Genomic DNA, 25,960 nt, shown 5'->3' on the forward strand with positions numbered 1-25,960 from the left:
TTATTCCTTTCTTTTAGCAGTATTGCTCAAACAGCTGTGCCTGCTTTAAGGTGGATGATATAGGAGCTTTGAAGTGATATATTCAAAATCTATGAAGTAAGGTCATAGTAAATGCTTTAACCCCGACCAGGTTAATTTTAGAGACCGTGTTTCCTGAAAAGCAAGTTTGTAGTTGTATAATTGATGTTACTAAGGAGAGAAAAGTCTCTTCCCCTCTCTGTGTCATTCCTGGGCTTTTAAAACCCGTCTTTGCTAATGGACTATTTGGCAGTCCTTGCTTCCACACGACTGCACGTTAGAATGTTTCTATATTGTTACTTTCAGTGTTTTCTCTTTTCCTCTGCAAATGGTGCTGGTTAGTGTATCAATGTTGTCCTTTAAACAAGGCGATGAAAATCCAAACATCACCCAGTGAAGGCTGAGGTGAGCTTTTTACATTGTTGACCCAACCCACGTCGTGTTTACCAGCTGACCTGGCAAGGCCCCCAGGAGGGAAGGAGGAAGCATAAGCAGAAGTTGGAGGTGCGCATATGCTAATTTAGGTGCTGTCAGGTTTTGCTAATGTTACCAGAGATGAGGAAATACAGCCTTGTTGCCTAGCCACAGGCAGGCAGGACCGCACAGGAGTTGTGGGGTCAGGAGTGGAGGAAGGCGGGGGAGGTCCTGCACATCTGGTCTCCCGGACTGCTTGCTGCAGGGAAGATCCTAGACTACTTTAATGGCTGGAAATTGTTCATGACCTTTTCTGGATCTAGTCTTTTAAGGACAACAGAAAGACTGGTGATGTACAAGGAAGGAAAGCATGAGTGGGCTTTAACATCCACAGTGAGGGGAAGAGGAAACAGGACACAGCTCCACCGTAGCTGGTGATCCCTGGTGACACACAGTGGAAGATTTGACCTGAGGGGACGAGCATCGGCTGACAGCACAAAGGGAGGACAGGCTGGCTTCTTCATTTTGGCTTTGTGCAGTGCTAAAAGCACAAGACTCCTATCGCTGTCAAAGAGTAAAAATGCGAAAGTTCTCCAAAGCCCTCCAAAGTCCCCTGGTTATTCATAGACATGAGCCCACATCAGAGAGATCTGGGGTGCCAATTTCTAACAGTTGCACTGTCTAGGTGCCTCCAAGCTGAGATATAGCCCAGGAAGGAGCCCTTGGGGGTGTCTCTTCCCCAGGAAAGCCATGAGCACTGCAGGAAGGCAGCACCTCCACCCAGCTGTGCAGTCAGTGTTGAGAATGTGACGTAAGGTGTTCAAGGGGCTTGGGGACTCGTCTGACGTCCTCCACCGAGGAGCAGCAGGTTTAGCACTGCAGAACTACACTGCAGAAAGACTGTATAGGGCTGGAGAGATGGCTCAGCGGTTAAGAGCATTGCCGGCTCTTCCAAAGGTCCTGAGTTCAATTCCCAGCAACCACATGGTGGCTTACAACCATCTGTTATGAGGTCTGGTGCCCTCTTCTGGCCTGCAGGCATAAACGCAGACAGAATATTGTATACATAATAAATAAATTTAAAAAAAAAGACTGTATAGACACGCGATGGGAACTGTTGAAAATGTGAGGAGCATGCTTTTCATCGTTCAACATCAGTTCTCGAGGATCTAGCCATAGTGGATACATGCTGCTAGATTGTATCTTTACTTGTATGGACAGTAGTGATGGCCTAGTTGGCTAGGATATTCCCCACCCCTTTTTCTTCTTTTCTTGGAGCGGGTGGTTTGTGAGACAGGGTTTTTCTGTGTAATAGCCCTAGCTGTCCTGGACTAGCTCTTGTAGATCAGGTTGGCCTCGAACTCACAGAGATCTACCGCCTTTGCCTCCCGAGTGCTTGGATTAAAGGCATCCGCCACCACCGCCTGGCTGGGTATTTAATGAGCTTGCTCGTGTATGTTTTTCTGTTATAAATTTACACAATGATGAACACGCTACAGATAACTCCAGGGATGTAGCTTTGCATGCGTTGTGTAATGAATACTGTGAAGCAACATTACTGAGTTAGACATTATGTGCACTTCTGATAGCTCCTGAGAAGTTGTCCTCCAGCATAGCCGAACAGCTTGTTCCTTCCCACACCCACGGTGGAGCCTCGTTTTCCCTGTGTCTTCACTCACACAAGATACTATCAGGCTCGTTGAACTTTGTTCTTTGTGAGTAGCAAAACTGAAGCACTGTTTTCATTGGCATTTTGGATTTAGGCATAACAGTTTGGATTTAGCCAAACCTCTCTAGGTTGGCGGTTTTGGAGGACTTTTATGTTTTACTCTCTTTAATTGATGGTGATAGGAGCCTTGTGCTTTTAATACTGAACAGAACTAAAATAAAGAAGCCAACGTGTCCTCCCTTAGTACTGTGAGCTTTTGTTCTTGTCTGTGTATATTTGTCTATTGAGATCTTTTAATTAATTTTGCTATTTTTTAAATTTGATAGAAAAGAGGTAGGAATGCAGAACATATTTCTGTGTATGCTTTTTATAAAAAATTAAAGTATTTTTTCCTATTACATAGTATTCTGTGTGTGTGTGTGTGTGTGCAGAATTGCATATGGAAGCCAGAGGTCGATGTTAACTGGCTTCCTTAAACTTTGTCCACCTTATTTTTATGGTACTCTGTCTTTAATATTTATGGCATTTGTCTGCATGTATGTCTCTCCTGGTGCCAGTGGAGGCCAGAGGAACACATCAGATCCCCTGGAACAAGACTTGCAGACAGTTGAGCCCCTATGTGGGTGTTGGGAATTGCACTTGGTTCTACTGGAAGAGCAACAAGTGATCTTAACCAGCGAGCCCTCTCTCCAGCCTCTTTCCACAGGATTCCTTACGGAGCCTGGATCTTGCTGATTGTCTAGACTGGCTGGACATCAAGCCCAGGATCCTCCTCTCACTCCCCAGCCTAAAGATTAGAAGCTTGTCCCACTGCATCCTTTTTGCTTTGTGTGGGTGGGATGAATTCGAGCTCAGGTCTCCATCCTTATATGGCAAACTCTCCACAGATTCAGGCTTTTCTCTCAACCTAGTAATTTTTGTAGTTCTTTCTTTTTTTAAAAAAAAATATTTATTTATTATGTCTACAATATTCTGTCTGCATGTATGCTTGTAGGCCAGAAGAGGGCGCCAGACCTCATTACAGATGGTGGTGAGCCACCATGAGGTTGCTGGGAATTGAACTCAGTACCTTTGGAAGAACAGGCAATGCTCTTAACCGCTGAGCCATCTCCCCCAGCCCCTGTAGTTCTTTAAACATTTCACCTATTGCTTTCCTTGTTTTTACCCCTCCCTTAAGATTTTTTTCTTTTAAATTTATTTTACGTTTAATAATGTCCGTGTGTTCATGCATACATGTGCACATGTGAGTGCCATAGAGTTCACGCAGAGGTCAGAGGACAACCTGGAGTGTTTCTGCGTGCTGTAAAATGGCCGGCGGGGCGAGCTGAGCCAGTTGTGGGGAGCAAGCCTGTAAGCAGCACTCCTCGGTCTCCACTTTTGTCCCTGCTTTGAAAACCTGCCCTCACTTTCCTGATAGACTGTAATAAGGACACGAAAGCCAAATAAACTCTTCCCTCCCCAGGTTGCATTTTGTCATGGTGGCTACCACAGCAGTAGAAAGCAACCTAAGAAAAGTAAATAAATAAATAGATAACTAGAGTAATCTTTAAAAAAAAAGAAGGAAAAAAAGAAGAGAAGAGAAAAGAAAGAAAGCAATCCAAGCTAGTGTGCAAACTTGAAACTTTGTCGTCAAGGTAGAGAAAGTTGAAGTAGATAAGAAATTGGAGACAAGATAGTGGCCTGGGAATTTTTGTTTTGTAAAAGAGAGGGGAAAGTGTAGAAAGATGACTTCCAGTTCCAGGACAAATACTGGGATGGCCCAGGGGCACAAGGCCCAGGGACAGGTCCTGCTCTGAGCCCCGGATAGAAGCCTATTGGGTTACAGACCTTCCGCCTGTCATGCTTTCTCTCCCAGAAAGCTTGCCTTGTCCCCCCCCTTGGCTCTCTTTCTTCCAGGAAAGAGAGAGGTGATGAAGCTTGATTGCCCCCTCCCCCCAGTGTCCTCCTCTGCAGAAGGCAGAACCCCTGGAGCTCTGCCCAACTTGAAAAAGCTGGCCAAAGTCATACCTAGCTGTTGTTTACCACATTCATGATGTGTCGAAAAGTTCTGAGTTTCTAGAACTTTCTAAATTTTGATGATTGAAGTCCTATTTTTTTTTCCTTTTTTGTTTTTGTTTCTTTGAGACATTGTTTCTTTGTGTAACCTTGGCTATCTTAGAATTTGCTCTATAGTCCAGACTGGCTTTGAACTCTCAGAGATCTGCCTGCCTCTGCCTCTGCCTCTGGAGTGCTGGGATTAAAGGTGTGCACCACCATTCTGTACTTGGCTTCTGAAGTCTTATAAGAGGCCTTGCTCCTTCCAGGAGGGGATGCTTCAATTTATTGGACTTTTAAGTCATATTCGAAAGCACTATTTTATGTAGAAATTTTCAGTAATATTCTTGAAAATAATGTCAATACTGGGTTCTAAAGGGTCAGAATAGATGTACTCATCCTTCCTCTTAAGATGGCAAGTTGCTAGAAGTTTCGCCCAAGAATGTATGACTACAAGAGAATATCTGTGCAGCTATAAAGTATTATGTTGCATTACTATTAAGAACTGAATTTATAATTCTTGCTGGAGATACATTCTTGGAATGTAGCCTAGGCTAGCCTTAAGATTATGTTCCTTCTGCCCCAGCCTCCCACGTAGTGGAAATCACAGAAATTTTCAGATATTTCAGAAACTAAACATATTTCTTCACTCCTAGAGCTGCGGACGTCATGTGTGTTTTTGCAAGACTTCAAGACGGCGGAGAGGTGTTACTCTTGTGCAATGCTAGGGAAGTTGAAGTGTTATTTTTCTGAAGCTCACATTCAGTTTTTTTTGGTTAACCCCAAAAGATTTTCAGGGGAGGGATAGAATTTCCTGCTTGGAAAGCAAACTGCAGAAATGTCCTCGGAAACAGTGAAGTACCAGGTGCGGAGGGCGGCCTGGGACAGGCCATGCTACGGAGAGGCTATGCTATACTTAACACCGTGGAAGAACATTTAGTTGTGAGAATGCAAGTGCTTTGAATGTGTTTGTCTCGGCGGTCAGCTCTCATTTTGCTCACTTGGGAATGCTGCTGTAATTTAAGTTCTGTTTGACATCTACCATTACATTGAAATCTTGGGTTTGAACCGTTTGATGGTGAAGAAGTTGATGGTCATTTCTTTTTTTAATATTTATATATTTATTATGTATACAATATTCTGTCTGTGTATATGCCTGAAGGCAAGAAGAGGGCGCCAGACCTCTTTACAGATGGTTGTGAGCCACCATGTGGTTGCTGGGAATTGAACTCAGGACCTTTGGAAGAGCAGGCAATGCCCTTAACCACTGAGCCATCTCTCCAGCCCCCAGTTGATGGTCATTTCATAAGAATTCTGGATCTTTGAGAGTTTGTATGGACTCTTGGTTAGGGGAGAATCTGGACTTAGCCACACTTACCTTTGAAGGTCGGTGCTGCCTGTATCTTGATGTGTCACTCTGGGTGAGGGAGTTTCCTCTTTGCCTCATGTGTGAAATAGGAGTGGTTGCTTACCTCATCGACGTTGTCATGACGACTAAGTGATGCAGTCAGCATGCAACTTTTCGCACCACGCCCGGGTGTGTTGCGTTCTGAACCGAGACAGTGAGAGGGAAAGTGCTCACTGAGCACGGCTCCCCTGCAGCCGCAGTGCCCTTTGTAGACTTCATGTGGATCAGCCCATTCTGATATCAAAATAAGGACACGAGGCAAGGAAACTGGGGGGCGGGGGTGCTCAGTATATAGTTGATAGTAAAACCTTTGACTAGCAGCCTAGGATACGCAAGGATCTGGATTGATTCTCCATCAACACACACAGACACACACAGCAACCTCAACAACCCCAGACAAACATGGCTCTCCAGCAATACAAACACACACATACACGCTTGCGCACGCGCACACACACACACACACACACACACAGACACACAGAGCACCCTGAACAACCCCAAACAAAATGGCTCTCCAGCAAAACACACAATGCACACACACACCAAACAGCACCCTCAACAACCCCAAACAAACATGGCTCTCCAGCAACACACACACACACCACAGCACCCTCAACAACCCCAAACAAACATGAAACATGGCTCTCCAGCAACACACACCCCCCCCCCCCACACACACCCCACCCTGAACAACCCAAAACCACAATTGGTATCCATTACAAATATCCTTTGCTTCGCAAATGAAAGGTGTCTAATCAATTGGATAGTGAATATTTTTGTTTGTTATAACAAAATCTCTGACAAAAGCAACTTGAAGAAGCATTTATCTTTGTTCTTGGTTTGAGGGTGCAGACCCGCATGGTGGAGAAGGCTTGGAGGAGGAGGCTGCTTTTCACCTAGCTTCCCCTCCTGAGTGCAGCATTAAAGGCCTGTGCCACTACATCCGGCTGAAGAGAAATTTTCAGAAGTGTGGAATCATTCTCCTGGCCCTGGCAAAAGATAACAAAGACATAGATATGGAAGTGCCACACACTGACCCGCTACACCATGGAGCTTTCCTGCCGCTAAAGAAGACTTGCCTTGGTCTGAGGTCTTGACTTTATTAGCTACAGACTCTGGATAAGCGGGACTGGTCAAGAGTCTTATCAATCTCTTCTATGTGGCCAGATTTATGGGTAGGAAGATCTTTGTTTACAGGTTCCTGGAAATAACCCAACCAAAGACAGATTGTCAAAGAAAGAGATAGGTTTAGTTATAATTATAATAGTCATTGGAGAAAAGTGACTTGAGGGAGCAGTTAAGGTTTATATCATGAATACATTTTTTTTAAATTAGAAATTTTAATTGCTACAATAATCGTATAGCTTACCAGATACAGTGAGATATTTCAGTGTGCATATATTGTCAATCTAAAATAATTTTGCTTAAAAGGAATTTTTTTGAGGTAGTTATGAGAGGCCAGGGTGGCCCAGAATACAGATTCAAGTTACCCTAGGTGAAGAACTCCATAGTGGAAGACGGCACATAAACTTGTGTAGTCACACAACAAAAGAAAGTCGTGAGCCAGTGTATGTCCTGTGTGCCTTGGTGGAGCCATTAGCTAGAGCTGATCATCAGAGTAAGGAGGGCATCTTCCCTAGGACCCACATGTTATTCTGTTTTTAGGCTTCAAGTCAGTAGAGACTAGCAGTGAGTCAGGATTCACTGAACACCTAAGATTTTTATCCAGACACAGAGGTATCAGGTCAAATGCAGTGGTGGCCAGTGAGTGGTTACCAAAGGAAATAAAGATGGCCCAAATAACTTTGCTTTTTGGTTTGCAAGACTCTGTCTGTGCAAATGGACAGATGATGTTCAACATCAGAGTCAAATGGTCTTGATGTTCTTCAGTCTGAATGTGGCTTAAGAGACCTTTTCACGGTACAGGTAATCGAGTCAGGGTAATTGCCAAATCCATTCCCACCTCAAACAAAAATCATGTATTGGTAGCATTTAAAATCTGCTAGCTGTTTTGAAGGTCACAGTTAATTGTATTTTCTGGTTATTCTGAACAATAGAGCATTAGAATATCTACCCATACCCCAATGCATGTTAACTGTCCTTTGCTCTCCCCTCGCCTCCACCCTCCTCAGTCTCTGATAATGATATTTGTGTTGAATTTTTCTCAGCTTGTTACAAACTAGAGTCATCAGATAGGGGATCCTCTGTTGAGGAGTTGCCTCCTTTGGATTGGCCAGTGGGTGTATCTGTGGGGCATTTTCTTCCTTGATCATTGACATGGGTGTTGTTACCTCTGGGTATATGTTACCAGGTTTTATAGGGAAACAGCTGATCAACCCAGGGAAGAGAAAGCCAGTAAGCAGCATCCCTTTGTGCTCTTTGACTCAGTTTCTGCCTGGCTCCTGCCTTGGCTTCCTCTAATGGTGGATGTAATCTATAAGCCAAATAAACCCATTCTCTCCTAAGTTGCCTTTGGTCAGAAAGTTTAATCCCAGCTACAGAAAACAAACTAGGATTCTATTCTCTGTTCTTGAATAAAGTCAGCATTTCTTTAGTTCACACAAATAAACTGTTTCAATCTAAATTTGCATTTCAATTCTTGGGCTTGACATTTTGTTTTAATATTTTTTTCTCCACATTTATGTGTTTAACATCTTAATAGTGGAAGGACAGGGAGTGAAAGGCCATTTATGGGAATGTAAAAGTAAATCGTCTCTAGGAGAAACAACAGGGCACATGATAGGCTTGTGGTCATGTAGGCTCAGGCGTGGTGTAAGAATTCTCTATTGCAGGAGCCTAGCCAGTTTGGATGTCCACCTTCCTAGACCAGGATGGAGCGGGGAGGACTTTGGACTTTCCACAGGGCAGGGAACCCTGACTGCCCCTCAGACTGGAGAGGGAGGGGGGAGAGGAGTGGGGGCAGGGGGAGAGGAGAGGGAGGAGGGGGAAAAGGGAGACGGGGAGGGAAATGGGAGGCGGGGAGGAGGCGGAAATCTTTTTTTTTTCAATAAAAAATTATATTTAAAAAAAAAATAAATAAAACCCAGTCCAATTATCTTAAAAAAAAAAAAAGAATTCTCTATTGCAGACTGTTTCTTTGCCCAGAGGAAAGGACTTTCAACAGTCAAGTCATTTTGAGTGTTTACTTAAAAGATTTCAGAAACTCATATTTTTTTGATCAAAATAAGTTTTGTATTTTATTGTTATATTCTTCAAAAAGTACATGTGTATATATTTGCATCTCTATCTATCTATCTGTCTGTCTGTCTGTCTGTCTGTCTATGAATAAACACTTTTCTGTGATAAATACATAAGAACAGGAGGAAGGCGTTATTTGGCTTCATGGTCTGAGAGGCTGGTTCCCTTGTTTCCGGATCATGGTCAGGCTGAACGTCATAGGTGAGGAACTTACGGGAATGAAATTGCTCACTTCCTTGTGGTCAGGAAGCAGAGGTATAAAATGGGACCAAGAATAAAGTTTACAATCCCAGGGAGCAGTGACATTCTCTCAAAGCCTTGGTGACATTTACTCCAGCAAGGCTACACCTGCCCACACAGCACTGCCAGCTGGAGACCAAATAAGGGGATACTTATCATTCCGACCAGCACAAAATAATGAGACTCTGCAGGGAGCCGGTTTGGGAGTCACAGTAGTAGATTCTCACCTACAGCCTATATCTGTCTCCCCACAGAGGCTTGGACCTGGTAATGCTGCCAGGTTTGGTTTGTTTCATTTGAGGAATGGGCCTTAAGTCCGTCACTAAGCAACGGGTTACTCCCACCACATTCATGCTGCTGTTGTGCCTGTTGGTATCCCTTGCCAGGCTGGTTGTGATGTCAGCTTGCGGCTTCCACAGCTGGGCTAGACTGATTTCTTTCCTCCTCCAGTGGCACGGATAGCAGCTTTCAGCACTGTGAAAGCGAGCCAGTAACGGTGAAGCTCCAGGTCAGAGCCGAGTTTTTATTCCGTGACTCAAATATATGATGTCCCCAGCAATAGGGTTTTACTGTCGAGCTCTGGAGCATAACCAAGAGCAATGGCGATATTTGAGGGTCGGTGTTACCTCACTGGCCAACCAATCCAATAAAGTTACCCATTCCTGTCATGAGCCAATATTATCCTAAACAGAGAAAAAGAGACCAAAAAAAATTTTTCTACCAAAATTAGGAATAAGTCAAGGACATAATCTCCCTCGTCTCCTGTTCAACATGGTACTTGATGTCAAGTAAAAGAGATGGAAGAGATACAAAAAGGAAAGAAAGAAGCCAAAGTATCTTTATTTGCAGATGATATGATTCTTAAATATAAGGGACCGTAAAGACTCTGCCAGAAAACTACCCTTGATAAACACATTCAGCAAAGTAGCAGGATACAAAATTTAAACAAATAGCAACAACAAAAAAAAAATCTGTATTTTTAAAATATATATTGATGATAAACACACTGAGGAAAAAAGTCGGGGACTTTTGAGGATATTAACCTCAAAAAAATTAAAGTATCTTGGAATAAATCTAACAAAGGAAGTCAACAACTTGTACAATGAAAATTTGAAGGCACTGAAGAAAGAAATTGAAGGTGCCAGAGGACAAAAGACTTTCCATGCTCGTGGTTTAGTAGGATGTATACTGTGAAAATGCCATTAGACTAAAAGCCTTCTTCTCCAGGTTCAGGGACATCCCCTTCAAAATTTCAATGCTGTTATTCACAGAATCTGAACACACACACCACACACACACACACACACACACACACACACACACACATATTTTGAAGACAGGGTTTCTCTGTGTAAACCTGGCTGTTCTGGAACTTGCTCTGTAGACCAGGGTAGCCTTGAAATCAGAGATTTTGCTTGCCTCTGCCATCCGAGCACTGGGATTAAAGGAGCGTGCCACCAGTACCCAGCTGAAAAAAGAGACATCTTTCATTTTATATGGAAGCTCCAAAGACCCAGGATAGCCGAAACAGTTCTCCGTGTCTTATGAAAATGGAGAGTGGGGGAAGCCAGCGCATCAGTTCAGTCTTCAAATCTCACAGTAACTGCCGAGGGTGTGCACTTCCTGAGCGGAGAGAAAACAACGCTCGGGTCTGCCCCTGCCAGTGCATGTCACCTCATGTGCAGGACGCTTCTCAGAGCTCTTTCCTCTGTCTCATTCAGGAGACAGATATGACAGCCTTAGGCTTTTGGGCTTCTATTAATGTCGCAAGGGATCATTGCTTCAGCTTTGCTGATAAAGGACAGTAAGGAAGGGCAGCAGAGCTGCGTTGCTGAAGACGCATGAAGGGTGTTAAGTGTTTGTTGGTAGACCACTGCTGAAAATTTATAATTTGTTATACATGTATATATAACATATATATACATGTTACTTATAAAAGGCAGTCATATATACAGAGCCATATATTGAATTCGCCCGCAAAGATAACTTTTCATAACACATTTCCTTGTCTTTTTTTTGTAATGAACAGACGAGTCCAGTTCACCAGTAGAAAAAAACATTACTTTGGAAAAGCCTTCTGACCTGGAGCTCTTATGCCAGTTCACGCCATCTGGGGATTTGAACTCAGTGAACGTGACTTGGAAAAAGGATGATGAACTTCTGGAGAATATTGATGTTTTCAATACAACCAAAGTGGGAAACACCTTGTACAGTCAGTACAGGTACATACGCGAGGGTCTCCATAGCCAGTTTAACTACCCGTTTCTGCTGATGAAGCATTTGTTCTTTTTGAGGTCATTTGAATGTTATGCTTAGCATTTCGATTATTACAGAATTTTTTCTGTTTTAAAAGTTTGATTGATGACTTCATTTTTATTAAATATTTGTAAGAAGCAAGCTTGTATTAATAATTCTTATTATCACTAGGTTCATCATTTTTAACAGCAAGCAAATGGGAAATTATTCTTGCTTCTTTGATGGAGAAAAGAATCTCAGAGGAACATTTAATATCAAAGGTCAGTATTTATAACTACGACATTACATTCTTAGATTTCTGTGTCCCTTGAGTTTTAAGTTATTGCTATAGTAATAAATGTAGTTACATTGAAAGAAAATTATTTACTTTGCATAGGCTCCTCCAGGGCCTCTGACCTCCCAGCCACAGGTTTTTTTTTTTATTTTTATCTATTTCTGAGACAGGGTCTCGTGTAGCCCAGACTGTTTAGCTTCTGATCTTCCTTCTTCAGCTTCCCAAGCAATGACCAGCATGCACCACCACGGTTAACTTCATGGCAAGTTTTCATCATCTCTTTCAGGACTGGAAAAAGCTATTGCATGTCTACTTTTAAAATTTGCTTGAAGAATTTAATTCAACTCATTTATTTTAATGCCTGCTTACCATTAATGTAGCTTTTAAGTATGTACTATATCCTGAAGACATTTGTAAAATCAGTAATTTGGGTCCTTTCAGAGATTCCTTGATTAAAAATAATAACTCTGTGTAATTTACTTAAAATTGAGTATTGTTTAGAGAAATAATTTTATTTGAGTAGAATTTAAAGACATCTGCATAACAGTTTAAGTCATAGTTATTATTTTATTAGGTCTATTAAGCATATATATAGTAGTGAATATTTTTATAAATATTATCTCCATGGCTTGCTTATGGTTTTCCCTAGGGAGAATGATCTTTGCTTATCACTATTACGAATAAATATGGATAAAAAGCTAGTTTCATCTTCTGCTGTAAATTGAGTCAGATTATTCTTTTTATTTGTTTTTGTCTTTGGAAACAGGGTTTATTGTGTCCAGTCCATTGGCATTTGGGAAAGTTGGAGAAAGTACTGTATTATCTATCCTACCTTAGGGAGTTCAGATGTTTATACCTAAACCACTTTTTATCATAACTTGTATTACCATCCTAAAAAACTTTAATGGCTCAGTGGTTAAGAGCATTGCCTGCTTTTCCAAAGGTCCTGAGTTCAATTCCCAGCAACCACATGGTGGCTCACAACCATCTGTAAAGAGATCTGGCGCCCTCTTCTGGCCTTCAGGCATATACACAGACAGAATATTGTATACATAATACATATTTTTAAAAAAAAACATCTTTTTAGATTAACAACTTAAGCCTTTCATTACACCAATTAAAGCAGTTCACTTTTACACAGTGTACAAATATTCTACAACAATGTTACTGATGAGCATGACCAAAACTCTATCTATCTATCTATCTATCTATCTATCTATCTATCTATCTATCTATCATCTATCTATCTATCCTGCTGATTCTGTGTTTATTGATGCTAACCAGAGCAAGAAAACGGAGCTGCTAATATGCTGGTGATCATGTCCCACCCACGAACGATGGCATGAATGTTTCTTAGTGGGAAGTCAAATGTTATGAGAGAGAGAAAACTTCTGTAATATTCATTAGTATTGAAAATCTCAAATATGCCCGGAGTGGTGGCCTATGCCTTTTATCCCAGCATTCAAGAGACAGAGACAGTGGATCTCTGAGTTTGATGTCAGCCTGGTCTACAGAGCTAGTTCCAGGACAACGAGGGATACACAGAGAAACCCTGTCTTGACAGAAACCAAAGCAAACCAGACAGAAAAATGCCGAAGTGAGCCTGGTCCTGCATCAGTTCTCTGCCTTCCCTAAGAATTCTTCCCATGTGAAGTATGGGAAAGTAGCCTAAGAGCCGCCTCACGGTGTCTTCACTGCCTTTGCTTCCTAGGGTCAATTTTAATTGCCCTTGAAATGAGCATGGCATTTGGACCAGCGATCTAGCCTGTGAGTGAACAAATTCAGAGCTTCACTTTTACAAATAGAGAGCTGCTACTTTCACTGAGTAATTCGAGCCCCTCTTTCAATAGTTTAGAGTTAGACATTTTCACCCTCCCGTCTGAGACTTCCATGCACCCCACTTTGTTCAGTTTCAAAGCACTAAAATGGAGTCTCAGAATACCATCACCCTGTCCTTATAGCAGTAAAGGTTTCTAGATGGGAGCGTGGCCCAGAACAAACTGATCCTCTATACAGATGAAAATAAAATACTTCTGGAGACAGAGGCAGGTGGATCTCTTCAAGGCCAGCCTGTTTATGTAACAAATTCTAGGCCAGCCAGGGCTACCCAGTCACAACCTCTATCACAAACACACACTCTGTATCTATCTATCTATCTATCTATCTATCTATCTATCTATCTATCTATCTATCATCTATCTATAATATAAGTATATGTCTAATATGTATAATTCCATACAGCCCTAGAAACCCTAACTAAGGCCCATGCTGAGTTTGAGAAATAGAGTGTCTAGAAGGTAGAGAGCTTGGGATAGCAGGACCGTGGCCCTGGCTAGTTCTAGCTTTAGAAGCTGGGCTCTGGAGCAGTGTTTCCCTACTGGTGAGCTGAGCCTGGCACAGGAAGTGAATGAACCAATGCTTTCCAAGTACCATTTCTGTGTCTCCACATGGGCCTTGAGAGGTGTGACTCATCTTCATTTCAGGTTTGGAGGGGACCTTGTGGTTTCAGAAAAGGATAGGCAAGGTCTGGTCCCCATGCTTGATCTGTAGTTCTTTAACTGAAACCTTCAAAAACAGTGGTGAGCCCTCCGCTCCCTAAGATGAACACCAGCACTCATACATTGGGGTATTATTACCATATTTCACATCAGTTAGAGAGCTCACCAGATGCTGGGTAATTTGTAAAGAAGCCCTGTGAGAAGGTGGTGTGGAGCCGGGAGGTTGAGGGCTTTGTCAGGACGTCTGGGAAGAGCTGAGTCCCTCACTTTCCAGTCTTCCTTCTTCATAGCAAAAACCACAGATAGGGAACTATGCTTTAAAAGGGAGCCAGGTCATGTGATTATTGGCTAGCCAGGAATATAAACCATGCTTGTATCAATTCTTGGGAAGACTTTACTCTATGTGTAGCTTCCTTCCTTCCTTCCTTCCTTCCTTCCTTCCTTCCTTCCTTCCTTCCTTCCTTCCTTCCTTCCTTCCTTCCTTCCTTCCTTCCCAGCTATGGCTTACTTAGCTTCAATCAAAGTAAAATACTACAACCCAAACTCAGTTTAGTGTTTACGACTATGGAGAAGGGAGTGCATTCATCCGAACTGGGAAAAAATAAGAGTCAACAGGGATGGAATTATTTATGTCTCTCAGTTCCCAGTTCTAGAAAACAGAGGAGTCCGCGTGCTGCAGTATGAGTAAGTCTTGCCAGTTCTTCTCTCTAAGGCTAGAAACCGGAGGAGTGTTAAATGAAAGGAAGGGATTATAGAATTTAATGGAGACCTTGGTCCACAGACCATTGCCCAGCCTTAGTGGCTCTCAGCATCAGTTTTTAGCGAAGAAAGTGACCCTGCCATACGAAACAAATCAGAATAAAATGTTCTGGGATTCCACCCAACTGAGCCTTTAACATTTTGACATTTCATCATTTTCTTTTCCTCAATAACTTAAAATGTCCTTGTTACACCAGCATCAAGACAGACGCTCTGCTATTCCCTTGGATCTGAGAACTGCTTCCAATTTCTCCTAGTGCGTGTTTTCCTCAGCTTCTGAACCATCTGGATTTGTAAACGAGTTCTGAGGCAGTAGACTGATGATGCTGGCATATAGTAGCCTAACTTAGGTTAGAACACCTACAGGAGAGACTCCTCTTAAACAACCCCTTTCCATTTAAGTACATTTAGATTGAAATTATTTTCTTAAAATTTTAGTTCTTGGTTTTATCAAATTGCTATCGACTTTTTTCCTGTCTTTTTCTCATTATAAACAGTATGTTGTAAGTGGGGTATTTCTGTTTTACTTTTAGGTTTCATAATCATATATAAAGTGATTTTTTTCCCCTTGTATCCTATCAGTACCACATATTACATATGTCTAGAAGGAAGCTTGTTTTGATCTTTTTATCCAGTTTGATTTCTTGTTATCGGTCAGAACCTAACTGGGCATCCTGGTTTAACCTGTTATAATTTATCCTAGACTACAACATGCAAACATAATCTTACCTAGCACTTGCTGTGTGGCCAGAACAGTAGGAGAACTTGTTCCATGGCTTCACTGAGGGGGTTGTCTCCTTTGTGGTATTTGAATGGACTAGGGCTCTCACCGGGGTCCGGAGCTAATATTTTCCACTCTTCTCTTTCTCCTATTTATTCATCTTGATTTGTCTTCGTCATCGCCTGTTCCAGATGGTGCGGGTGATTCACGGAGAGACTCAGTTTAAAGTTCCCCCTGTTCTTGGGTGATTTCAGACATTGTCACAGTTCTAAGACATATATAGATGAATTTCCCCTGTAGAACTTAGCTCTCCTCTGCTCCAAAAATGCTAACTGACCTAAAAATCGCACAGGACAGTAATTATTCTTATTAAGATGGCTAATGGCATTACATATAAAGGGCATAACCATTAATAATGGAAAGCTTGACTTAAGGGAGCTGTACCATGGCATAATCCCAATATGTACTAAGCACTTTCCATTTGAGGAACTCTTATTTAACCCTGTACAACAACATAGCAAGCGTATAATGTACTACCCATCAGATACCTTTATTTCAAAGCTGTCATTATGTATCAGATATTTATTTCCTGGCCCTAAATCTCTTCATCACGATATTGGAACATTGTGTTGGCTTCCTTCCAACGCGTATACACGATCTTTGAAGACAGTCCTAAGGATCGTGCGAGGGAGTCAGTTAGCCAAAGGAATGCTGAGCTCCTCCAGGGGGTCAGCTCTGTTTCTTCTGGGTGGGATGATTGGAATCCCAGCTCCTTAGTCTGGTTACACACACCCATCTCTAATCACGTCCCAATAGTGATAAGTAAAACTCCTGCGGTAGTGAGTAAGTCAGTGCCTTCGTTACCTCTTATCAGTGTGGCAACACCTTGACCAGGACAACTTATACACAAAAGAGTTTACCTGTGCTGGTGACTTTAGAGGTGTAAGAGTCCATCACAGCAGGGAAGTGTGGCGTCGAGCCTGGAGCAGCAGGTGTGGCGGCTGGAGCAGAAGGTGAGGGCTCTCACCTTAAACCTCAAGCAGGAAGCAGGAAAAAAAAAAAAAAGCAAACCTCCAGGTGAAAGCCTTTAAGCTCTCTAAACCTGCCTCCTGTGACAACTGCCTCCAGCAAGGCTACCCTGATCCTCCCCCCCCAAACAGCCACCAACTGGGGACTAAGAATTCAAATGCCAGAGGCTATGTAAATGCCAGAGATTCAAACCTTCACACCCTCTGATTTAGAGATTGCCTTAAGACATTGCTGTGTCTGTCAGACGGTTCTGGAAGCACGTATATCTTTCATGGGTGGCCTCCTTCATCATCCACGCCATTCTTTATTTAGTGTTGACATTGCCTTATGACACACTGCTGCTCAGTAGCCTTAAAGAGGACAAGGATGAATATATTTGTATCAAAACCAACAATTTTGGTTCTCTTTAAACAGTAAACTACAGCAGGCTGGTCTCTGGCACTAGTGCATTGCTTACCTGAGGACAGAACCCAGAAAAGAAACTGGTTTTGACCCTTGCTCCTTGCCTGGTTAATTAACATCATAATTTCTTTTCCAATCATTACTGATTTTAACCCCCTTTTCCATCTTCACAGTTCATGCATCATGCAAACACTCAGTTACATCAGTAGTAGAAAATTTAAGAACGCTTGGACAACACGTTTAATCTAGAGACTTCACTATGGCAGCTGAAATCTTTCTAATCTCTGCACTGAAAGTTAAAATTACCTATAAATTTTCACACCATAATATGGTGTCGAATATGACATTTAGACATTGTAGTTTTATCTGTTGCTGATTAATTATATCTGGCTGAGTTAGTTTTATCTCTCCTTGCTGATTAGTTTAATAAACCGCTGGGAAACACAAAATTAAAAAGAACTTAAAATTAGAGAAACTAGGAAAAAGGAAAATCAACAAAGTATCTTTTTTGATCCATCTTCATGGTCAGTGTGGAAACGATGAGGGACGACATTCACCTCGTGACTTTTCATTGAATGCTCCTGTTCCTAATTGTATATGCTTCAAACTTTCCTGACTAAGGAATTTACTATAATAATGTTGGTATGTGTCCTTTTGACATGATATAAATATGTATCTAAATCTCATTGTTTTTAATGCTCTTCTTTAATTTTCCCCTTGACCCTGCTGCTATGCAAGGCGAAGCTGTGTGCACACTAGGCAAGCACTCTACTGTTGAGCCACAGAGCCCATCCTCTTCCCCTTGACTTTTCCTTTGTTCCTTTGCGTTATCACTTCTTTAGCTCTGCTGGCTATTTACAAATTTGCATCAATTAAAAGATTTCCTAGCCTGCACCTTTTGCCTTATTACTCTATGCAAGGTGGGGGTAAGGCTATGAAGAGGGGTCCCACTATCATTGTAAGTGAGAAGAAAGGGCAGCCTTGGAAACAGGAAGCTTCTTTCTTATCTCAAGCATGTCATTGTTTGTTGCAAGCTTGGAATGGTTCTAATTTTAATCACTGGAGGCTGTTCCTTCAGTGGTACACTGCAGACAATCCCATTGGGGTTATCCAACCACTTCTACTATGACTGCTGCTATCTCGATGGCTACGCGGTGCGGTATGTACAATCAGAACTGTGTGACGAAAACTGTGCATTGGTTAGAAAATGAAGTAGGGAAAGTCAAGTTCAGTACATTTCTTTTGATTAAACAGTCTCAGTAATAAACACTTTTCTCCCTTCTTCTTAGTACCCGGTGTTCATGGGAAAAACAAGCCGTTGATCACTTACGTGGGGGATTCTACCATCCTGAAGTGTGAATGCCACGATGGTCATCCTTTAAATTGGACTTGGTACACGAGTAATGGAAGTGTACAGGTAAGATCGTGTTTGCTGGGGCTGGGAAGGCTGTTCAGTTGGTCACAATGCTTGTCCTTTAAGCAGTATGGATCTCCTGTATCCATATAAGAAACGGGGCATTCCAGTTGTGGTTGAGGTAGATGGAGACAGGATGATTCCTGGCTTGCTGAGCCAGGCTAGTCTTGCTGGTGAACTCCAGATTTAGTGGAAGACAATTGAGGAAGGGCACTTAACATTTATCTCTGGCCTCCACATTCATCACATGTAAATGTGCTCAAAACACCCACCCGCACAGACATACAGACATGTATACACACGTGTGTATACACACACACACACACACACACACACACACACACATGGAAGATCTTTTTTCTCGGGGTTGAAGAAAAGAAAACAAGAAGCCATTTAGTTCATGAAGAGGATTCTAGCTGACTCAGTCCTAGGGAGACAAGCACTCCTGTTAGCGCTTATAGTTCGCAAGAACACACAGTGAGGAATGGAGTTATCCTTGGATGCTTTCGGCACGTGGCATTATACGTGTGAAGAAGATCTTAGTGTTTTATTGGCTCCTACATCGTTTTCTTTTTAGGTTTTGAAATTTATTTAAAGTCTTTGAAAGAAAATCAAAATTCGCTTTCAGGATGGGCACAGTGGTGCGTGCTTGTAATCCCAGTACCAAAGAAACTGAGAGAGGAGGATTGCCAGGTGTTTGAGATAAACCTGCACCAAAGAGATGGTGCCAGGTAAAGCCAGAAGAGCCAAGGTTACACGGCAAGGCTGTGCTACAAAACAAAGCTAAAAGTAAAAGGAGAGAGGATTTTTACCTGGTTTAATGGCATGTGCCTGTAATCCTGGACCTATGGGAAGTTGAAGTTTTCACTGTGTTTTCAAGCCATTTCAAGGCCATGCGTAAAGGTTTTGGTGTTATCCCAGACTCCATAATGAGGCAAAACCAAAACATTTTTAATTGACCAGGCTAGAAGTAATTTTATCAGAAAAGTCCCGCTTCTACTTCTTGTCAATAACTGGGGGGGGGGGGGGGGGTCCCAGGCTCTTTTTCCAGTTTGTCTCCTGAAATATCTGACGTGGGAGGCAATGCCTCGGCACCATTTGGAAACAATGAATGGAAATTTGGTCCCTTAAACTGAGGTCTCAGTTGTTAAGTGTCCTCATCCCTTTGTACTTCACACATTGGAAAGAAGTGGATTTCGAGGCTTATACATCTAAGACAATTGGCTTCGCAGAGCTGATCTGAAGAAAACAAGAGTATTCAATGAATAAATTATCGCTGACGTCCTGTCCTTTCCCAGAGAGCTTCAAAGAGCATGAAACTCAGGGCATGGTGCTTGGGGGTGCCCCTTTCTTGCCATGCTGCTAATGAGTATTCGAATTAAAGTCCTATTAGAGAAAAGCTGCAATTCTAGATGGGACACAGGAAACAGAACCAATCTTTCAATGAGGGATTCGATTACCACTGAAACAAAGTTGCAGCTGTGGACGATGGAAGAAGGGCTTTGGAAGGAGCACGGTTTATTTCTGTGCTAACGTTGCTTTAATGTTTCAAGAAAAGAACTCTAGATCATGCAGGGGTCAGCGTAAATAGTGAATCTTCTGCCCTTTGTCTTATTGGTGATCAGGACAGGTATCTACAAATGTTTTTAAAATATTAATTGTAAAATCAAATACCAGTTGTGATGTTTAGAATATGTAGCCTGATTTATTCATGCCTGTGTGTTAGCAAACAGGCTAGAGCCTAAGTCATTTTATATTAAAGTTGTGTCCTGGGTTTGCTGTATGAATCATTATCCTCTTCTTCATTTAGCATTGAGTCTGATCAAGATCAGCTGTAAGACAGGGGCAGGGAGGGGGTCACAGGTCATCATTTTAGGTCAAGTCACCATCTGCATCACAATTAGCTCTGTGCTTTCTTAAAATTCAGCCCTTTGATTTACTGTCTCTGATTCATATGGTGGTTTGTGTCATGAATATTACAGACTGTGCTGCCTGTGTACATATTGATAGGTCATGGTCTTCCTTCCTTCCTTCCTTCCTTCCTTCCTTCCTTCCTTCCTTCCTTCCTGCCTGCCTGCCTGCCTGCCTGCCTGCCTGCAAATATATTTGCAGAGACTTCGTCCTTGAATCATCTGAGAATGTTTGTATGCAGATTAGCATTTATTGAGCATCTCAGTTGAATGATAGAACAGTGAAGACATCAAATGTCCTGAGAATAAAGTTTAATTTTGATTAAGTATAACAGCTTCCCAGTATGACCTTATGAGCCGGAGGAAAACCCAGCAGCTCCCAGAAGCCAGTCTACCTAAGAGAAAGAAACAGGGACATGAAAGGAAAGAACAGGTGTCTGGGACCAGAGAGCTGGTCACTGGAGGGCATCAGCTAAGAAGCCTTGAGGATTTCAACTGTAGTTTCAGTGTAGGGCACTCTGGTGGTCAGGATGGTAGTCTAATATCAGATGACTGACCAGAATAATATCTTTAGAAGTAGGTGTTTTGTTTCCTTATGTGCTTGCCTCTGCCTGTGAAGAGCTAGTGATATATGAAAAAGGGAAGCCAGGATGGTTGGAAATTTTCTGCCTCGGATTTTCACCTAATATTTACTAATGACAACCTAGACATATATTTGTAGGTCCAGACATTCAGGGCTGAGTCCACATAGCGGAACAGACTTTTTCCCTTGCTGCTGGAACACTAGCTTCCTGCAAAGACTCATAAATTTTAATATGCCCCTTTCCAGTAAGTGGCTTCCTTGGCTCTGACTTATAGCTTTGCCCAGAATGAGATCTCATGGGACATGTATCTCTTTTTGCATTATGTAAGGATTTTAATGTCTCCTTGCATTAGGTTCCTATTGATGTTCACAAGAATGATAAGTATGTTATAAATGGATCCTATGCTAATTAGACATGACTCAAGGTAAAGCATTTTTGGAGGAAGATGGAGGCTCCTACTGGTGCCGGGCAGCCTTCCAGTTAGGTGAGAGCGAAGAACACATTGAGCTGGTTGTGCTGAGCTTCATGGTGCCCCTCAAGCCGTTTCTCGCAATAATTGCAGAAGTTATTCTCTTAGTGGCTATCATTCTGCTTTGTGAAGTGTACACACAGAAAAAAAAGAATGACCCAGGTAAGATGTCTCACTTTTTCTATTACATTATCACTTCATTATTTGTTTATTTTAATTAATTTATTTTCTTTAAATGATCTTTTTTCATTTTACATACCTAACCCAGTTCCCACTCCTTCACCTTCCCCCCACCCCACTCCCATCCACTCCTCAGAGAGGGTAAGGCTTCCCATGGGGAAGTCAACAGTCTGGCACATGGCTTTGAAGCAGGACTAAGGCCCTCCCCATATTTATCCTGAGCAAGGTATCCCTCCAAAAAGCTCCAAAAAACCAGTTTAAGCAGCAGAGATAAATCCTGGTCCACTGCAAGTGGCCCTACAGACTTCCTCAGCCACACAACTGTCACCTACATTCAGAGGCCTAGTTTGGTCCTATGCAGGTTCCCCGGCTGTCAATCTGGAATCAGCGAGCTCCCACTAGCTCAGGTCAGCTGTTTCTGTGGGTTTCCCCGTCATGGTCTTGACCCCTTTGTTCATACTATTGCTCTTACCTCTCTGTCTGATCTCCGGAAGCTCAGCCCAGTGCTTAGCTGTGGATCTCTGCCCCGGTTTTCACATTATCACCTCATTAGGATGTATATTATGACCAGAGATTCAGATAGTGTCTGGTGTCCTGTTACAAGGGAACTGAGGGAGACACAGCTGTCAAAGGTGGCACTTCTCTCCTTTCCATGGAAAAGTTGTTAGGAGCAGGTTGAATTGAACATGTAACATAGTATTGCATGCTTAAATATCATATCCTTTTTCTTTGTCTTTATACAGATGATGGGAAAGAATTTGAACAAATTGAACAGTTGTAAGTAGTTTTTTTGATTTTTTTTTCTCACTTGGGTAAAATACAGATAAATAAGAAATTAGGTAAAATCTTACAGTTAGAAACAGAACAACAAGAACGTGCATGTTGGTGTGCATGCTGTTTCTGTAAACATCTTTGTGATATTGAAGTGATACCCAGAGTCTACCCCTCCATCAATAGCTGTTCTTTGCTTCTGGTTTCATCTCTGCAAGATGGGTTCATCATGGTGCTCCTACACACATTTGTTGAATTAGTGATAACTTATGTATGAATACTTTGGAGCACAGTAACCAGAATGTTTTATTATTTAAGTGAGTCTTTACCTTGGTTGTAGTTTTGATCACTGAAGCTTCTTAATACAATGTTCTTGAGGCTAGAGAGATGGCTTGGTGGTTAAGAGAATTTGATGCTCTTCTAGAAGACAGGGGTTCAATTCCTGGCAGCTGCATGACAGCTCACAACAGTCTCTAGCAACAATTCTAGGATATCTGTTGTGTTCTCTTCTGGAGACATGTGCACACACATGTTTCATGGCAAAGCATCCCTGGAGGAGAGAGAGATAGTTAGTTCAGTGTTCAGGCCTCACTAGACCCCCCAGATCAGAAAGAACAACTTAGGTTGGATATGGAACCTGGATTTTCTAAAAACATCTTCCAGTGGTTCTGAAGATCACTCACCTAGGATTCTATGAGAATTACTTTTGAGAGAACTCATGTTTTTTTTTTTTTTTTTCTCTTACAGATCTCTTTAGAGATAGCTGGGAATAACTCTGAGTATAGCTGGGCAATTGATAAATAAAAGGGCAATTGATCTACTTTGGTTTGGGGATGGTGGACTACTTCCAAACTGGAGAATAAAGGCTGCCAGGGAAGGAACTAAAATCTGAGAAACAGAATAAGAGACCAGACTAAGACAACTGAGAATTTGCCCTTGAAAGGGGACCCCATGCCCAACAAGATGGTGGAAGTGTGATCCTTCATATACTTGCAGCCATAGTCAAAGAGGCTTTTGGACCCAGTTCATACATAGTAGGTAAAAATAAACCAACAGGATATGTGCTTCCAAGTTAAGGACACAAAACTATAAGTTGAAGTTTAAATCACCCCAATTCTTATTTATTTATTGGTCCTCTTTTTTATTTTTATTTTTAAAGATTTATTTATTTATTATGTATACAACATTCTTTCCATGTGTGCTTGCAGGCCAAAGAGGGCACCAGATCTCATTACAGATGGCTGTGAGCTATGTGGGTGCTGGGAATTGAACTCAGGACCTCCTTTAAAGAGCAGTCAGTGCTCTTAACCTCTGAGCCATCTCTCCAGCCCCCCCCCCAAACATCTTAAAAGCAATGTCAACATGATTCAATTTATAATATAAAGTTATTTTATACCTTTTACTTTAAATTGGAATAATATACATGTTCTTCATCTTATGCTCCATTGCAGCCATCACAATGAAAATGTTTTATTTTAGGTATAAATTAACCATGGTATTTTAAGCTTTTTCAGATCAGCCCTTGTTGCAGTTCATTTTAGGTAGCGTAGTTAATTTAGTTAGTAACTAATTTTTTTCACAAAAAATATTTTCGTGTGTTATATAACTGATATATTTTTACATATATTTATGTGCTTTGGTAACCCTGGTCTTTTGTAGTTTTTTGGTAAAAATGATTTTAAAAAATAAAAATAAATATATAACATCAAAAGCAATGACTTCTCTCGAGGAACTCAATGAAGAGTAGACTCATTTATTTGATCATTGTTCTACCATCCAAGACTTCTACACTTCGGTTTTGACATGCATGGTTGGTTGGCTGATTTTACTTGATGACAACAGCCTCATGAGCGTGGGTCTGCCCACAGCATCTCTACTGATATTCACTGTGCTCAATGGTTTTCTCATGCAGTTGTGCTGAAGAATCCACGGCTATCCTTAATAGTCTTGTTTGGAAACAAAAGGTCATATGCAGCTTCTAATTTGATGTAATAGCCGTCAAATTATGAGTTCTCTCATACAAATTGGCTGAGCTCCCTATTGACTGTTATCTTGCATGTTTCAGAACACTGTGAGAGATCACAGTTGCATACATGCCCATGACTCTACTCTTGTAGTTCTCCCTCTGCTTAGATCACGCAAGTCTTTGTTACTATGCCCGTGGCAGTAGGTTCTCCCTAAGCAATGGCATGAGAAAAATCTACATTACAAGTAGGACACTGTTAGGAAGATTGAACTGAGTGTGCACTGACATTTGAGAGTTTGCATCCAGTATGGTGTAAAATATTACACTGACTTAATTTTATGCATCGTGAACATCTGGTGATTCTCCTTTTTGTTTCTCACACAGGAAATCAGATGACAGCAATGGTATAGAAAACAATGCCCCCAGGCTCAGAAAAAATGTAAGTTACTTACTTCTAAACCATAGGAAAAGGCGAAATTCAATATACCAGGCTATTAAACTTTACTCTTTCCAGATTCATAGAAGACCTAGTTCAGTGTGCTTGAAGCACACTTATTTACACAGTAATAGGAGAAAATATGGACGTATGCAAAAATTAAGGGTATCCTTTTCTACCAGAGAATAGGTGGTAGTTCTCCTTTCTCAGCTCCCTGAGTGCTGGGATTAAAGCTTTTGTGTAATTTTTAATTTCTCAGCTCAGACTTTCTGTACTCTTTGATTTTATTCTCATAGACTTCCATATGGTTGACGCGATGAATTTGTCCGTCACAGATAATTTCCTTAATTAATTCTTAACTGTCTTAGTTCATCAGTGTTAGAACTTGCTCTGCCAGTAGATGGCAAGCTCACTTTCTAGTACTCCTTTGCTTTGCTAAAACAATTGGAAGTTATTATAGAATCGCGCGGCAGTAACTGTTGACTTCTGCTTTGTTTAACTCAGGAGTCGGTGGAACAGTGAGCGAAGAGTATTCTGCCTTGAGAAGACGTACAAAGAGTTTGTATTCCTGCTTCCTCTCAAGAACGTGTGAAATTTAGATTTTTAGAAGACAGAAAACTTCCTCAGCACCCACAGCGGTAGCTTTATAAACAATATAGGCCATCTCCTACCTAAAGATGTGTTTTCATTTTGTAATTGCTTTTCATTAAAGCAAGGTGAATTATTTCAGATGTGTTCTGCCTGTTGTAAGCTAGATAATAAATTTTATCCTGGTCTGGGAGATCAGGGGCACGGGACAGACAGCAGCAAAATCAGTGGCTAGTCCACAAAGAAATATCACTAAAGATGTGTTTATTACCAAAGAATTATTAAAGAGAAAGCTTTTACCTGTTGTCTTACAAGTGTTGCCCCCACTCATGCATGACTACCTACAGAAGTATTGATAACAGCTTTTCTGTGACGTGTATTCTGCCGTGGTATTGAAAGTCTTTTCCTTAGGAAATAGGAACTATACTTTCGATAATGGTGGCTTCTCTGTAGGCTCTACGGTAAGGTATACTTTTGCTCCGTGAGTAATGGTGTCGACTAAGGGAGTACAAACCGTCTATGCTAAGAAAAAGGGTCTCTTAGTCTTCAGTAGGACATTTTCCTCATTCTTTGCCACAGCATCTGGGCCTCATCTGTCCTCCTGGTGTTGACGTTTCAGGGTACAGATCCATGTGGTCACAGTCCGACACTGCTGCTTGCATGGCTTTGGCTCGTGGATCCTGGGGACCTTGATTTGCTGTCTGGTTTCTCGTGCCATC

The 25,960-nt window shown here is 41.7% G+C and overlaps 1 protein-coding gene across 1 annotated transcript in view; it reads left to right on the top strand.

The window, feature by feature from the left end:
* Emb (embigin) overlaps positions 1-25,379 on the top strand; it is a 38,980-nt gene extending 13,601 nt beyond the window's left edge. The window contains 8 exon segments of the mRNA XM_050152851.1: positions 11,014-11,206; positions 11,412-11,500; positions 18,213-18,340; positions 21,184-21,256; positions 21,259-21,462; positions 22,224-22,257; positions 24,602-24,656; positions 25,158-25,379. Coding sequence (XP_050008808.1) covers positions 11,014-11,206; positions 11,412-11,500; positions 18,213-18,340; positions 21,184-21,256; positions 21,259-21,462; positions 22,224-22,257; positions 24,602-24,656; positions 25,158-25,175 — 794 coding nt within the window. The 3' untranslated portion in view covers positions 25,176-25,379.
* Positions 25,380-25,960: the final 581 nt, after the last annotated feature.

Source organism: Alexandromys fortis, unplaced genomic scaffold (genome assembly GCF_014885135.2).
Source record: "Alexandromys fortis isolate MF-2015 unplaced genomic scaffold, M_Fortis_MF-2015_v1.1 scaffold_73, whole genome shotgun sequence".
NCBI lineage: Eukaryota > Metazoa > Chordata > Mammalia > Rodentia > Cricetidae > Alexandromys > Alexandromys fortis.